General features: G+C 41.7%; 1 protein-coding gene across 5 annotated transcripts; it reads right to left on the reverse strand.

Moving 5' to 3' along the window:
• Positions 1 to 1,928: 1,928 nt before the first annotated feature.
• On the reverse strand, positions 1,929 to 14,105 carry LOC128375204 (regulator of G-protein signaling 6-like). 5 transcript variants are annotated; one of them, XM_053335494.1, is made up of 15 exons: positions 13,991 to 14,105; positions 13,145 to 13,195; positions 12,919 to 13,025; positions 11,500 to 11,551; positions 10,966 to 11,030; positions 9,697 to 9,773; positions 8,424 to 8,505; positions 7,964 to 8,038; positions 6,986 to 7,087; positions 6,670 to 6,842; positions 6,234 to 6,359; positions 5,816 to 6,002; positions 3,773 to 3,862; positions 2,825 to 2,881; positions 1,929 to 2,569 (listed from the first exon to the last, which is right to left on the reverse strand). In XM_053335494.1, exons 2-15 carry the CDS (start codon positions 13,173 to 13,175, stop codon positions 2,519 to 2,521), a joined length of 1,275 nt encoding a protein of 424 aa, XP_053191469.1. In that variant the 5' UTR covers positions 13,176 to 13,195; positions 13,991 to 14,105; the 3' UTR covers positions 1,929 to 2,518. The 5 variants fall into 5 exon arrangements, with proteins under 5 accessions (XP_053191469.1, XP_053191468.1, XP_053191466.1 ...); XM_053335493.1 differs by having other exon boundaries at positions 1,929 to 2,881; positions 13,991 to 14,099; XM_053335491.1 differs by lacking the exon at positions 3,773 to 3,862 and having other exon boundaries at positions 2,825 to 2,884; positions 13,991 to 14,086.
• Between the last annotated feature and the right edge of the window lie 255 nt (positions 14,106 to 14,360).

Here is a 14,360-nt window from a genome sequence, read left to right on the forward strand (position 1 = left end):
TCCACATGTTGAATAGGACTTCCTATTATTAATAGACTGACCTTCCATGTGTAAAATGTATGTATTGCACCTTTAAAAGGCTGCTTTAAAGCTGTATGGTCAAACATTAGCTTGTAATTTTTAACACACAGCCATTTTGTTTGCTAACACCATTTGCTAGCAAGCAGATACACACTGCTACTGATGACTGCTAGCATACAGTGTACAGAAATGATCTGTGGCAGTGAAGTTACATCACTTCATGGTGCAAACATCAAGAAGAAAGTAACACAACTCAGACAGGTCCAGAGTTTTTATTATTTGGTACCCAGAATAGATAGCAGGTGCTTTGTGTTTTAGAGTGCCAGTAGTTACTTTGCTGATTGAGAAACTAAAAGCACAAAATGCCCTGAATATGTTACATGCATAGTAATGTGCCCATATCATAAAATGTGCTTTTGGATAATGACATATAGCCAATTTACATCTACAATGCACTCTGTACACAGTGTCATTGTGTTTTGTGCTGAGAATAACATTTGGTACATTGACTCAGAGTTAAACATTTCTCTCTACCTTATAATCAAGAGGTTATTGGTTCATGATAATAATGATAATTGTTAATACGACCTGTACAGTGCATTGCAACAACTCTAATAGAAAAGAATAGATGGTTCTCTCATTCAGCAGTGTAGTCTGTCACTATAGCAGTCACTGGCCTCATGGGGGAGCTGTGTGGCTAGGATCTCCTCAGTCAAATAACTGATCCGTCCATTGAAGATGGTGGAAGCCACAGTGGAGCAGAGAGGCCTAAAAAGTTATTGTATGGCGCTCCCAGTAGGTCAAATATTGTTCCTGGTGGCATTTCAGGGCTTTGATGTCCATCCCCTGAAGAGTGTTGTTCAAGTTCAGGTCTTCACCCTTTCAGAGTGCTGCCTTTGGAGAATCACACCAGCTTCCCCTTTGTTAACACTCCAGTATGGTCCAATAACATGCACCATTTTCTCGGTAGTCATCAAAACACTTGACGATTATTAGATGAAGAGTCATGGCATTTTGCCAAACAAAAATGGGCAAGTTTAATTGTTTTGTGAAAACAAAATGATATATTCATGCAGTAAAAAAACAAAGCAACAAAACATAAATGATCCCATATAGGGCAGCAGGCCATGTAATATCTCCATGATCAGAGAAAAACTAATTTTGACATCATGATGAAAATATCGCCTTCAATATGACGAGAACACAGCATAATACAGTCTCATAACACTCACTGGTCCTGTGGTTTAACCACCAGCAGATGGACCCATGGCACTGGAAACATTAAAAAGTACACTACAGTGGGAGCCCAAAATGGCATTTTTGGATGCTATTACACACTTGGCTGTGCATCTCTAACAGTGACTAAAGTAAAACCTCAAATCATTGTGATTCACACAACGATACATGGGGATTTTAAGCTCCTCACAGCTAACAGCATTTTTGAATTTACTAATTTAAACTGTAGAGCCTGAAAACATCTTCAAGCCTGTAAATTAAGAAAGTAGGGGATCAATTTGCCAACTGGAATAAATAGTTTTCTGTCATCCAGCCTTCTGTAAGTCTCATTACAAAGCAAGAAACGGAACATTAAATCCCAACAAAGATAGTTGGATGAAACATACAACGGTGCAGTGTGGATGCTACATTAAGCCCTTATGCTAGATTCTGGAATGTAATGAAGCATGAAAAAAAATTAAACCTTCAAAAAATGTAATTTGTGGACTGGATAAATTATAATTTATAGGGAAAAACAGAGTTTATATTGTTGGTTACTGCCAAAACTACATGTATATTCACTAGTTACTTAGTTCCTTTACATGTGTGCTTTATAAGAAACAGATATGATAGAAATTTCAAGGATATAAAAAGAGGTTGGGTTTCTAAAAAAAAAAAAAAAAGAAAAGAAAGAAAAAAAAAAAGAAAGTGGTCTCCCGCTCCCTTTATTGCTGGCTGCCTTGTACAGAGAACAGAGAAATATGCAAAATACATTTGTGTCTGTGTTGATACCTTGACCTTGTATTTAAGCAAGTTTGTCTGAGTTAGGACTGGGCCCAGCTGAAGAACAACTAAACCAATTTTCAATTCATTGCAAATATTTGCAATTGTGCCACATAACTTTCAGACAGAATATATAAAACAACATGAAAACAATATAAACTGATCAGCTTAGTCGACAAAGAGTCTAACAACCAATTTGCCGACTAAGTGAAGAGGGCAGCCCTAGTCTGAATGTGCTTATAGTGTATGCTGCATGCCATGTGGTGTGTTGGCTGAGGTTCCCCTTGTCGGCACTGTCTTTTCTTCAGTGGTTCTTTTCGGGGCGTTCACCCCAGCAGGCCCAGTGCTGCACGACCAGTATGGCAGCAGTCCTCGGAGCAGTGTCTGAGAGCCTCCACAATATCGCTGTCCAGACCAGCTCCACTGTCCCTGCCCCAACCCCTGTGTGGTGGTCACCCCTCAAACAGGGTCTGGCTGTGCCCCTCCAGCTCAGGCTGTGTCAGGATGACTGCATCAGGCCTGTCAGACGTTTGCCCGTCAGTGACTTGCCCTGGAAGGTCAATTAAAATGACAATACATCACTAGAAGCTCACAGCGGATACATCCAAATACTTAACTAATCACACAGAACCAATAAGGAAAGCATTCATGTGACTAGTGTGTTATTTTATCCACAAACACACATCCTATTACAGCTATAAAAAGCCACAATAGAGTGTAATATGGTTATAATTGCAAAAGCCACTGATAGTGAGCCAGCCAGTGTGGTTTGTGATATGAACAGCCCCAGCTCCAAATGACTTACCACACTGCGGGTGAACTTCTCCAAGGAGGTGCGGCGGCCCTGTTCAGTGTCTGCTGGCTGCTGTTTTGGGAGGGGGAAGCAGGGTGAGTGTTTGGGTCAGGTAGGGGTGTTGATAGGGTCAGGAGTGACGTATGTCGTTAGTGAGGAAACGGGGCCAAGCATTGCAAAAGAGGGCCGAGGACAACGTGGGGGTTGCATTTTTTTTTTTTTTTTTTTTTTTTTTGGAGATGGAGTGTAATCAGTGACAGACCAGCAGAAGGAGCAGTGTTTCAATTGGGAAGGGCAGAATGGCTAGCATGAGCAGACGCAGGTGTGATTTGCTGAAAAGCTCCATGTTAAATAGTAAAAGCTACAAAAAAAAAAAAAATTACATAAAAGTGACAAAAAAAGCATTACCTCCTCAAAATTGGGACATACTAAGAGTGTACTGTCCTATCTGCACAAGTTTCTGTTTACAGTATGACTGTTGTTCCTCCTTTTGACTGCAGCTTATTTGTGTTTGGCCTATGATGTCATGACTACCAAGGCTCTTCCCTTGACATGTTAAATTATTTAGCAGTTTCTCTCTACAGTACCTACATTTTTGGGCACAGTGGTTTTGCCTTTTGAGACTCATGTTGCTCTGAAAACTCACATATAGTGCTTAATTGTTGTTAGCTAGACCTACTTAATAGCTGACCACTGCTAACCCTAACCCTAACCCTTAACTTTGAACCTACTGAAACATAAGTTCTATTTTGTTTCTACTGTCTAAACTACTTAATATGCACAATGTACTGTATATTTTAGAAAAACATCACCGAACACTTTGCAACATTTATGACTGTTAACATACATTAAATATGAACCTTTGAAAATAATAATAAAAAAACAAAACAATCAAGAGACTCCGAAAAATGCAATGAGCGTGACAAAGTTTAAATGTGAGGATGAGTGAGTGCAGCTCACCTTCTTTCTGGCTAACAGGAGGTCTTGGTAGATGTTGGATCGCAAAAAGCGTGCATAGCTGTCACTTTTCATTAGCTTGAATATGTGCTCCTGGAATAGAAGAAGAAAAAGTGATGAGTGAGTGTTGGCTGAAGAGTTACAGATGAGAAAACAGAACAAGAGACACAAATTAAAAAGCAGAGGCCCGATTATGGTAATGCAACGCACGCAAGTGTGATTTGCAGGAGGTGATGCAAACTGAGCGTGCTGAGAGTCCTGTGAGACAGAGCTGAGTAATGTCCTGCCAGTGAGAGGCGTTCCAAGTCACACAACACTAACCAACTTTGAACCAGAGGAATCCATGGTGAACCGACCGAGCAACCCATTCATGGCATTACTCGCTTCATTAGGCCTTGGCACAAACACACTCCGTCATTCTTCTTTTCTCCTCTCTCTCTCTTTCTGCTCCTCTGTGCCTTCTCGTTCATTCACTTGTGTAACGTGAGTGGGGTGGAAGGGTTCAGTGTTTCTGTGGGTAAGTGGATGAGTGAGAAAATAAATGGATTTAGTGGCTGATAAACCCATCTGAACTCGGTGAAAGGACCTTTTTACTTTGAGTGAGCTTATACAAGATTTTAATGCATGACATAATGTTATTTAAATTTGAAGTACCATATAAAGTTATATTCAATTATAATTTGGTATAAAACGGGAAGATTTAATTACTTAGTACTTAGTGTATTGTTTTTTTGTTCGAGGCTTCTTTGGTTTTGGTGTGGGTCGAGTCGGTGAGAGCTACCCTTGTATAGTATATAACTTGGTTGTGACACACACTGCACGCTCTTATGCCTTGAATGGCAAATACACAGAGGGCTTGTAAATTGGATGGATTTTTAGGACAATCCACCAGCCTACCGATGCAGTGGCCCACCGGAATTTTCCCCAGTATGCCTGATGGCCAGTACACCACTGCACGCAAGACTGAGAAAGTCAGTGTCAGTGTTTGACATTCTTCATTTCCTGTATGGCTCAGGGATAGATGCTGTTCTCATGTCTGTTTGTCTGTGATTTGATGGACCTGCAGGCCTGCATCAAACAGATGATGTCCATGGTGGGGCGGGTCTTTCAGTATGTCATCTATTCAACTGAGTCATCCAAAGAGGGCAGGGAGCAACAAATGATCTTCTAGGTGGTACTGATGACTAGCAGAGTGTATTGCTAGGATACATTGTTAATAATCTCCCACTGTCTTGCTGATTTGTGCCAAATCATTCCTAATTGGCAGCAACGTTATGGAGAATTAAAAAAAAAAAAAGACATTTTCACAGACACTGAGACAAGCAAGTTAATAGAGCTACACAGCCAGCACAAGAAAACGCACAACATAATAACATAAAAGAAGCAGCAGTTGTAGCATTCAGTAGCTTTTGTTCAGGAAACAATGTACAGAAAAAAGTGTAAAGACTTCCTGATCAAGACAAAGAAAGATGTTTCTTTTGAAAAAAACACAGAAAATGTCAGTATATGACGTCATTGTTGATGTTTTTTGAGTTCCCCTTGTTTTTCACTGGTTTGGTTGGTGTGGAACGTGATGCTATTCACCAACCAGCTGAAGAAGGTGAATATAGAAACAGCCTAGATTTTTAACGCCTGCTCCTGACTAGGTATAATTTACACCCTGCCTGTATAGTGGATTGGGGTGTGGACTGTTCTTCCAGAAATCTAGTATGAGCTCTTTTGATTTTGAGGCATTCAGGACAAGATCATTGTCTGGACGTCATCCTCCTGCACAGTGAAGATGTGGCTGTTGGAGGCTGGTGAAGATGTTGCCTCTGTCTCTGCTCCTTTCACCTCAAAGCGTGCAAAGAAACAATTAAATTCCTCTGCCAGTGAGGTGTCACCATCAGAAGTCATGCGGCAGTCTTATTGGTTGTATGTATGTGCACAGGTGCATGTGTATGTGCTTGGTGTTTACTCAGACATGTGTGAGCGCTGTGCTTATGCAAGCGTGAATGCGTAAAGGCCATGTGAACCCATTCGTGATGAAGAACCAACACAGCTCACCTGAGCGTCCTCAAAGCTGTAGCGTCCAGGGTCTTTGAGGTTCTGACTGGTGCGCTCATAGCTGTGAGAGTCCAGATTGATGGCACTTGGTGCTCCTTCGGCCAGAAACTCCTGCCAGATCTCGTGCGCCCTGGAGGACACTTCCTGGAGCGGCCGTCGCTTGAGATCCTGCACTGCCAACCAGAACCTAAACAGCATCATACCAAGTAAAAAACCTTCCAATAAGCATACATATATTATATTTTCAACATAATTTTATAAGGGTAGAAGCTGATTGTGAGTTGTACAATACATTAAATGTGAATACAGTGGAAAGCATAAGACTGCAGCATAAAATGGTAAAGAAATGTATGTACAGTGCAGGGCATACCACTAACTGTGTCTCAATGCTTCTATTTATTACAGAGTTCTGACTTACCGCAGGTTCTCTGAGCTGAACTCTGACTCCAGGAACCTCAGGAACTGGTCTCGTCCTGCGGGGTCTTTCAGTGCTTCCTCCAGGGAGAAGCCCCATTTCTTCACACGCTGCTGGCTGGGGTCACGACTGCTCAGAAAAGAACAGAATACAATTGGGCAGGATGAAACAGAAAAGAGTGGTTGGTTGTTTACTAGTCTTTTTCTGAGTCCTGCTCTACAGAGAGCAGAGGTCAGAACGTCAGAACACAGTCAACCTTTGTGGATGCCAACATTAGTTCTCATTTGAGATGAGATACAGACAGACAGCTCCCTCCCAATTCAGGACAACAGAAGTTCATCTGCATCAAGGCCTCTATGCTCCACCTGACCTTGGTTGGAAGCATTATTGGCCCCTGGTGAACTCTGCCCACATCCAGACATGGCCCCTCCAGCCTCACCTTGCCTCCAAGTCCCAGAAGGAAGTGTCATCACTGATCCATGGGTTGGAGGGCTCTGTGGTCGACACAAAGGGGTCGTATTCCATGAACTGCTCTGTGTAGCTCATCAGACTGTCAGCCACTTTAGAAACCCTCATACAGTGTCTGTCCAGTTGGATGTTCAAGAAAGTAATCTGATGGAGAGGGAGAGACAGTAATGAGGAAGCTAAATAAGGTAACAGCTCATCAGTCTGTGTCGAGTCTGTCGTTATGATGGATAGTTGGGGCAGGCTGCTGGTAATAACATATGGGAGCAGACTGTCACACCATGAGTTACCTCCTTTCGAACGTCCTCTTTTGTAGCCTTCCTTGCCGGCTGGGAGCTGATGTGGATTGGACTGGGCTGGCTCTGGCCGTCATCTGGTACCCCATACACTGACTGGAGAGGGCGAGGGGAGACACATGTTAGGCCTGGTTTTGTTTTGATGTCATTGGGTTGTGATAACCCTTGACAGATCAGGGACCCGGTACTATAGTTTGATAGATGTCAGGTAATAGCTGTGGGACCACGGCTGTAGCTGACAGTGAGAACAGTGAGATCATGTCATCAGTCTGTCTGGAAACTGACACATTTTAGCTACCTGACCAAGAACTTACTTTTTACAGCATAGGTCGATGGTTGTTGAGACTAAATATCTTTAAATTTGACCGTTTTTACACAGAAAAAGTGTTATTATACATATATTATGAAAAGAAATAGAATGTTTTATCAAAAAAATTTAAGTTTATAGAACAAATTTAGATTTTAAATGTTTTTAAAAAAATAAAATCAATATAAAGTATATTAATAAGTACTTTATAAAGAAAAGTGTGTAAGTTATGATAATATTTTTACAATTACACAAACAATACATTTTGTAATTCAAGTATTATAATATTATAAATATTTTAATATTATTATATAGTATTATAAATATTATATATATCAAGTATTGTGTAATCAAGTTAAAAAATATAAAATAAAATATAATATAGGGATTTGTATTTCTTCTCCAGGATATATCCTGGCACTGTGGAGAGGGCTTTAAACCCCCATTTTGGGGGATTAAGTCTACAAAAAATATAATTCAGCAGTCTAATTAATAAAATCTCTTAATATTAAAATAATCACAAAGTTTTCAGATGCTTCAGGGGGTTGAGGTGGATTCATGACATCAGCATTTCTACAATCCTCATTATGGCTGTGAGTTTGCTGAATTATGATTCTGAGAGCTGCATTGTCACGTATCACACCAAATCCATCTCTTCTGCTTACCTTCTTCACCCTGTGTGGGTTCTTCTCTCTCCGGCACTTGCGGATGTCCATCTCTGTGGTGTTGACACAGCCTGGCTGTGGGAGGCAGCAGGAGACAGAGCATGTTTCTGGGTCAGATAACAGTGTTTCTCCAGCATATATTGTCTGCGCCTGTTCTATTCACACAATGCAAAGCTGTTTCTTTATTCAGTGATGCCCCGCTCACAAAGGCTCATATGCAAAGTGACTGGCACCAAATCTGATTCTGCTACCAACAACAAAACAGGGCTCTTAGCTGAACAGCATGTGGAGCTGAATCTGCTGTTTTCAGGCTTTAAATACTGAAATTGCCAACCTACATGACAGTCGTTTTCAGTCTTTCTTTTTCCTTCAGTTCCAGTTTTATAATTTTACAACATCTGACCCTCTTTTTCATTCATCTGTCTCTGTCGTTTTTTACAGTACTTTAGCCGTAACTCACCACTGGCCGATGGACATCCCAGAATGCCCTCTCTTGGCTATCCAGGATCTTCCTCTCTGCCTTGTCCTTCTTTCTGTCGATCCTGTGAACAGAGGAAACTCATATATTGAGTTCATACCTTTGAAATATCAGCTCAAACAGCATACACTCAATAAATCAGAATTAAGTCCCACACTCTTTTATCCTGCCACACACACACACACACACACACACACACACACACTTGCTTATACCGCTGGCAGGCAAGTCTGGAGAGCAAAAAACTGAAGAGTGTGGGTCTTAACCTGTCTGCTTTGCCTCACCCAGCCATGCCTGGTGTTGCCGCTGGTGGGGCCAAGCTATTACATAACTGACATTTAGTGATCGGCCCATACTTGGTATTCCCAGATATAAGAGGATTGCTTTCTATATTACCCCCATTGTACAAAACAGCAGTCGATAGCAATAATGGCATGACTTTAAACATTTTTTACAAGAAAAAGAGTCCTAACTGAATGACAGCAGGGATTAGTGCTGTGCTTACACATGCCAGCCACCAGATGGAAGTCTTACAATGAGATAGAAGCTGGGCAGAATTGTGTGTGTGTGATTGTGTGTTTTCTATCTTTGAGAGAACCAACTTCAGTTGAAAACCAATGTTGTGAGGACATTTCTGAGTTGTGAGGACATTTTGGCCAGTCCTCACAACTTCAAAGGGAAATTTGAGGTTTAAGACTTGTTTTGAAGGGTAAAGTTAGAATTTGGTTTTGGCATTTAGTTGTGATTGTTAAAGTTAGGCTAAGGGGCTAGAGAATGCAATATGTCAACGAGTGTCCTCACAAGGATATAAAGACAAACGTGTGTGTGTGTGTGTCTGTGTGTGTGTGTGTGTGTGTGTGTGTGTGTGTGTGTGTGTGTGTGTGTGTGTGTGTGTGTGTGTGTGTGTGTGCGTGTGTCCGTGTTCGTTATATTCCATAGAGGAATACTTCACGTATTTAATGCATGTTACCCTCCAGTCAAAGCAGGGCATACAAAACCACAGCATTGTTAATGAGAACAGCACTGGCACAACGCCCAACTGACTCTGCACACTGAAGCATTTTCTCTTCCTTGGGGAAATAACACTCACATCATGCATGTAGCCAAAGGTTAGCGTTTGTGAGTATGAATGTATAAACCTGATTTCATCAACATCTCTCTCTCTCCCCACAGCTACTCTAAGTGTGTCACAATAGGATAACACTGACGTCAGGAGGTGACATGCGCTGACTCACGTGTGCACACATCTACTCACTTGACTTGAGCCTCAGCTTGCATGAAGATGAATTCCCACTTCCTGGCAAAAGCCCTCTGCAGCCGGGCGAGGTTCTCCTGAAGGAACCAATCAGGTACGGCATTTGAGGAGAAGGTTATTTGAATACAAGGCCTTTAGGTGATTACATTATCCATTCACTGTGATGGCATGGCATAACTTTGGATTACCGTTGCTGAGATGAGACGACCTCTTGCTAACGTGTTCCTGCTGATACCACACAGTATGTGGAGTTTCACACATAGGTACTGTTTGCTTCTTTTTTGTAGACACTCTCATTGAGTTCATAAGTATAGTAACTGCAACAGATTAGTGTATTCTTAAAGGAATGGTTTCACATTGTGGGAAATGTGCTTACCAGCTTTCTTGCTGGGGTGAATAAGGGTATTTCCCAAAATGTTCCCTTAAATATTTTTCTGTTGATATTCATCTTTTTTTTTTACATAGCTAAAATTTGACAGGTCTTCTGCTATTATTAAAACGAGTATGCAATTTCAAAAATGACGCTGCATTTTGAGATAGACATTATGATGTGAGACCAGCAGGAGCTTACACAGGTGGCGACCCAAACCTTTCATCACATGATAAATTATGTTTTTTTAAATAAAATAAAAAATTGATTTACAGGCTATTTAAGGAACCATAATGTACACATATCAAAGCTACACAATAAACTGTGTGCCCTTAATAACACCATCCAGCAAGCATCTGTCAAAGATACAGCACATGACCTCATTACAAAGAGGGAAAAAACTCAGGGTACTGACTAGCAGGCATGTAACAGTGAGAGTAATGAAGCCTGGAGGCATAAAGTGACCTGAATAGGAAAGAAAGTCCACTGGACAATAGTTGTAGAGTCATTTTGAATATCAAAGTGCAATAGATTGCTATGTGCAATTGGTTGCTTGTATAACAGCAAGAGTTCAGCACTGCAATAATTCCCCTCTTGAGACTGTATTGATCTGCTGATGCCACCAAAGCCTATAGATATTCTTTGTTTACATTTTGGAGCCAGTAAATGACTGCATCAGATACTGCCAAATGGCGCTGCTATAAAAGAAAAGACACCTTTGACAGATCGTATAAGTCCATAATTAGATAATGGCTTTTTGGAAGAATGGATTCAGGCATTGAATACAGAAGAGACTGTTTCAGCTCTTTTGTTTTTCTGAGACATGGTCCTTGCACAATGAAAAAAATGAACTGAGAGCTTCCTGGCAGTTGCTTAACCAAAAATGACAATGTACTTACAGCCTCATAGTCGGCTAGCTCAAGCCTGGCTTTATTCTGCATGGTGCGCTTGCACAGGTAAATGGCTGGAGGGGGAAAGAGAGAAGAGTGAAGCATGAAGAGTTAGTCAGACATAGCTGTCTGCTGTGTAACTACAAAACAAAAAGGACCGATGGATGGTGGTGGTTTTTAACAGAGGTCTCAGCTGTGCGAACTGACACTAATGAATGTTTTGTGTTCAACAGAGGAGCGGGCATTTCATGTGTCGTCTTCTGAAATAACAAGCCTCAAGTAAATGCCATGCAGAGAGCCAGATATGTGGTCATGCACATGTCAGTGACTGTCTCTTTATTTTGTTAGGCTAATCTCAGTGGGGATCCTCAGGGCCAGATACATTACAAGGAATGGCCCTGTGGATCAATACTCTGTGAGTGTCAACAACAGACCCACAGATTGAGCCGTGTTTCAGCTCTGGCAGAAAGACACAGCGGAAGACATTAGTGAGATCTTACTGGTTTGTAGCAAGAGGCTAAAAACTGACAGTGTGTGACTCACCATAGTCTGTGTTCTCAGGCTCCCAACAGTTTGAAGGCCAGAAGTATGGAGACTGATAAGAACAGAAGGGGACACAACAAAGACACATTTTGTTTATTTACTTATATCAGCATAAGAGTTTAGATAAACAATAATATTCTCCAATAAGAATGTTGTAGTCTCATATCACCCACCACCCATACTCCCTCTGCACTTCTCTTCCTCTGCAAAAAGACAAGTCTTTGTTTGATGATCATCCTTGATGTCCATGTGCACCATATAACTACCCATGGAGGAATAGTAGCTATATTCTCTCTATCCATATTTAATTGTCAATTGCAACTGATATTACACATTCAAAGTTCATTCCCAAGTCCATTAATAATGGATCACTCACATCTATCATGCATTCTTAATAACGGGGCAGAATTAGAACTTAGTGGTACTCAACCACATATTTCTTCTCCACTATTACTCAAATGGTAATTAGCCTAAGAGCAAAAGGCCGATGATGAATGTGTTTGTTTGAGAATAATGAGCAGAAAGGTTAATGTGCTCTCATTCAGAATCCGAATTGTCATTTCAGCTCAGAAAGGATCAAGTTCAGCTATAAGGCTTTACAACTGAATGCACAGAACAAACAACAGAAGGCAGTCGTCATTAAATCTGGGTCTTCTACCAGTATAGTATCAATTTATAGACTCACACACTGAACCTCCCCCGTCACTATTTCTTACAGCAAAGCTATGGAGACTGGCCAACACATTGCAAAATGCGTCGTGGACTCTTTTTAGAGGTTCTGGATGACGTGGGCCTGTTGCATCACGAACAACATCAGAGAGAATATTTTTAGCCCCTGCTGAATGAGCAAGTGTGACACACGCTGCCCTCGCAGCGCAGGCACAATAATGGCTTTTAATCTTGAGCAATAGAGGTGAAGACAAATGCATTCAGAGGTAGATTGAGGGGGAGGGGCAGGGGAGGCTGGTGACAGTGAAAAGTGCAGAGCCAGCGTGTAGCCAGCTCAGTGCTTCCCATAGGGGAGTCTGCCTACTGTAACTGACTTGCTGGCTGGATTAAGATGCTAATGGCCCAGTCACAGTAATGAGTCATCGTGGAGCCCTTAGCCGTCAGAGGGACCTGTCAAAGTTCATGCTGGATCAGATGGAGCGAAGAAAAAAACACCCCCTCTGACAAGCTGCACGGCTGGCCCATCGGCCCTGTTCTGTAGCCCACCTCCTGCTCCGATGTAGCGCCCAGCAGGGATATACAGTGTCGACCTTGGTGGGATGAGTAATAGGCTTAGCAAGGATTGCTCTCATTAGCATCACCCAATAAACATATCCCTCTGATAAACTATCATCATCTCATTATTCTACATAAGTTATTTAAAGGCCTCATCAACACACACTCATCAATGAATGTGTTAGCTTTCTATACCTGAAAGCGATAAAGGGTCCCATCATCTTTAAGTGTCAGGACATGGTCAGAGATGGGGAAGATGTAGCCATGGGCAGCAACCAGACTTCCAAGGTGGATGGCTTCAGCTGTAGACATGAAAGAAGGCACACAGATAGAAGGGGGGGGCGAGGGGTTGAAATTGCCTTCCTCTTCAATTGAGCTCTATTGTACTTACATATAATGACAGATTTTTCAGCAGGCATACCTGGATCCTCAATAGAGAGGTTTTTCATCATCCACTGAACAATGTCTGCCCCTGGTATTTAGAGAAGGACATTGGTTAGGAAGAGCAAGACTTTTGACAAAAGCTGCAATCCACAAACACAAATCAGCTTTGAAGAAATCTTTGTTATTCATCTCTGTTCAAAGCTGTGGGTCAAAGCTGTCAAAGCTGAGTGGGCGTAGATATATATGTATATATATAAATATATATACAGGTTTTTTTGTCCTTTCTATCCCTGCTCCTGGACAGTGCAACATTTGGGCCAATTTTTGCGATTGGCAGAGGCTGCTGACAGAGATCATCGGGCCTAAGGGAGCCATGTGAAAGAGTGAGTCAGAAACAGCCGCTGGGAGAGAGGGAGCAACCCCGGTCCAGCACTGGTGATTCATTTCATACACAACCACACTCATGCACAAACACATCAAGGAATACAGTGTGTGCGCGCACACACACACACATACACAGGGACACAGATAGAAAATAGAAGGAGAAAAGTAGCTTTTCTGCATTACGACAAGGGCAACATCACACCACGGGCAGCTTCCTCAGAGGCCAAGGTCTTATCGGCAAAGACATCATCTGCCTACAACCGTAGGAGCAGCAATTTAAATGAGCCCAAAAGGTCATATTTACTTTACTGTTTCTGACTCGTATGTTGTTGCCAGGCGCGCTCATTGGGTGAGACAACAAAACAAACACTGACAATTATCCACATATCATGTATGGCAAGCCTTCATTAAAGGGGAAACGTACAAGGAACTGTTATATATATAAATATACAACCACATGCAGACATGGTGACACAGGTATGTACAAACACAAACTAACCTGATACCACGCTTGGGATCTTGGAGAGGAAGCTTTTGACAGTCCGGATTGTTACACCACCTGCTTTCTCGTCTTGTATTCGTGTGACAATGTCTTCAATCTGTTGGCAGACCAGAGGGAGATTGAATTTAGTGTTAACATGTTCTATTCTTACACAATAGACATTAAAAATGGTGATAAAAAGACAGCTGTGCTGATTGTGCATGCATAGTTTTTCATGATAGGAGAGAAACATGTCAACTGTAAGGATATCAGGATGGAGTTAAAGCTGCATTGATGGATGTTTTTGGCCACATAGGGGCAGGGGAAACATGCTGTAAACACAGCACCTCTTTTATAAGTTGATATGGCAAACTCATTAGCAAACAAT

This window comes from Scomber japonicus, chromosome 16, assembly GCF_027409825.1.
Source record: "Scomber japonicus isolate fScoJap1 chromosome 16, fScoJap1.pri, whole genome shotgun sequence".
Classification (NCBI taxonomy): Eukaryota; Metazoa; Chordata; class Actinopteri; order Scombriformes; family Scombridae; genus Scomber; species Scomber japonicus.

Bases quoted from the DNA above. Each gene is read 5' to 3' on its own strand.
- LOC128375204 (XM_053335493.1), bottom strand. From the start codon at position 13,175: ATGATGAAAAACCTCTCTATTGAGGATCCAG. The intron at 11,552-12,918 runs GTATAGAAAGCT...TGTTCTTATCAG, and splicing joins GGACCCTTTATCGCTTTCAG to TCTCCATACTTCTGGCCTTC. The intron at 6,360-6,669 runs GTGAGGCTGGAG...TTTTCTGAGCAG, and splicing joins TTCTGGGACTTGGAGGCAAG to TCGTGACCCCAGCCAGCAGC.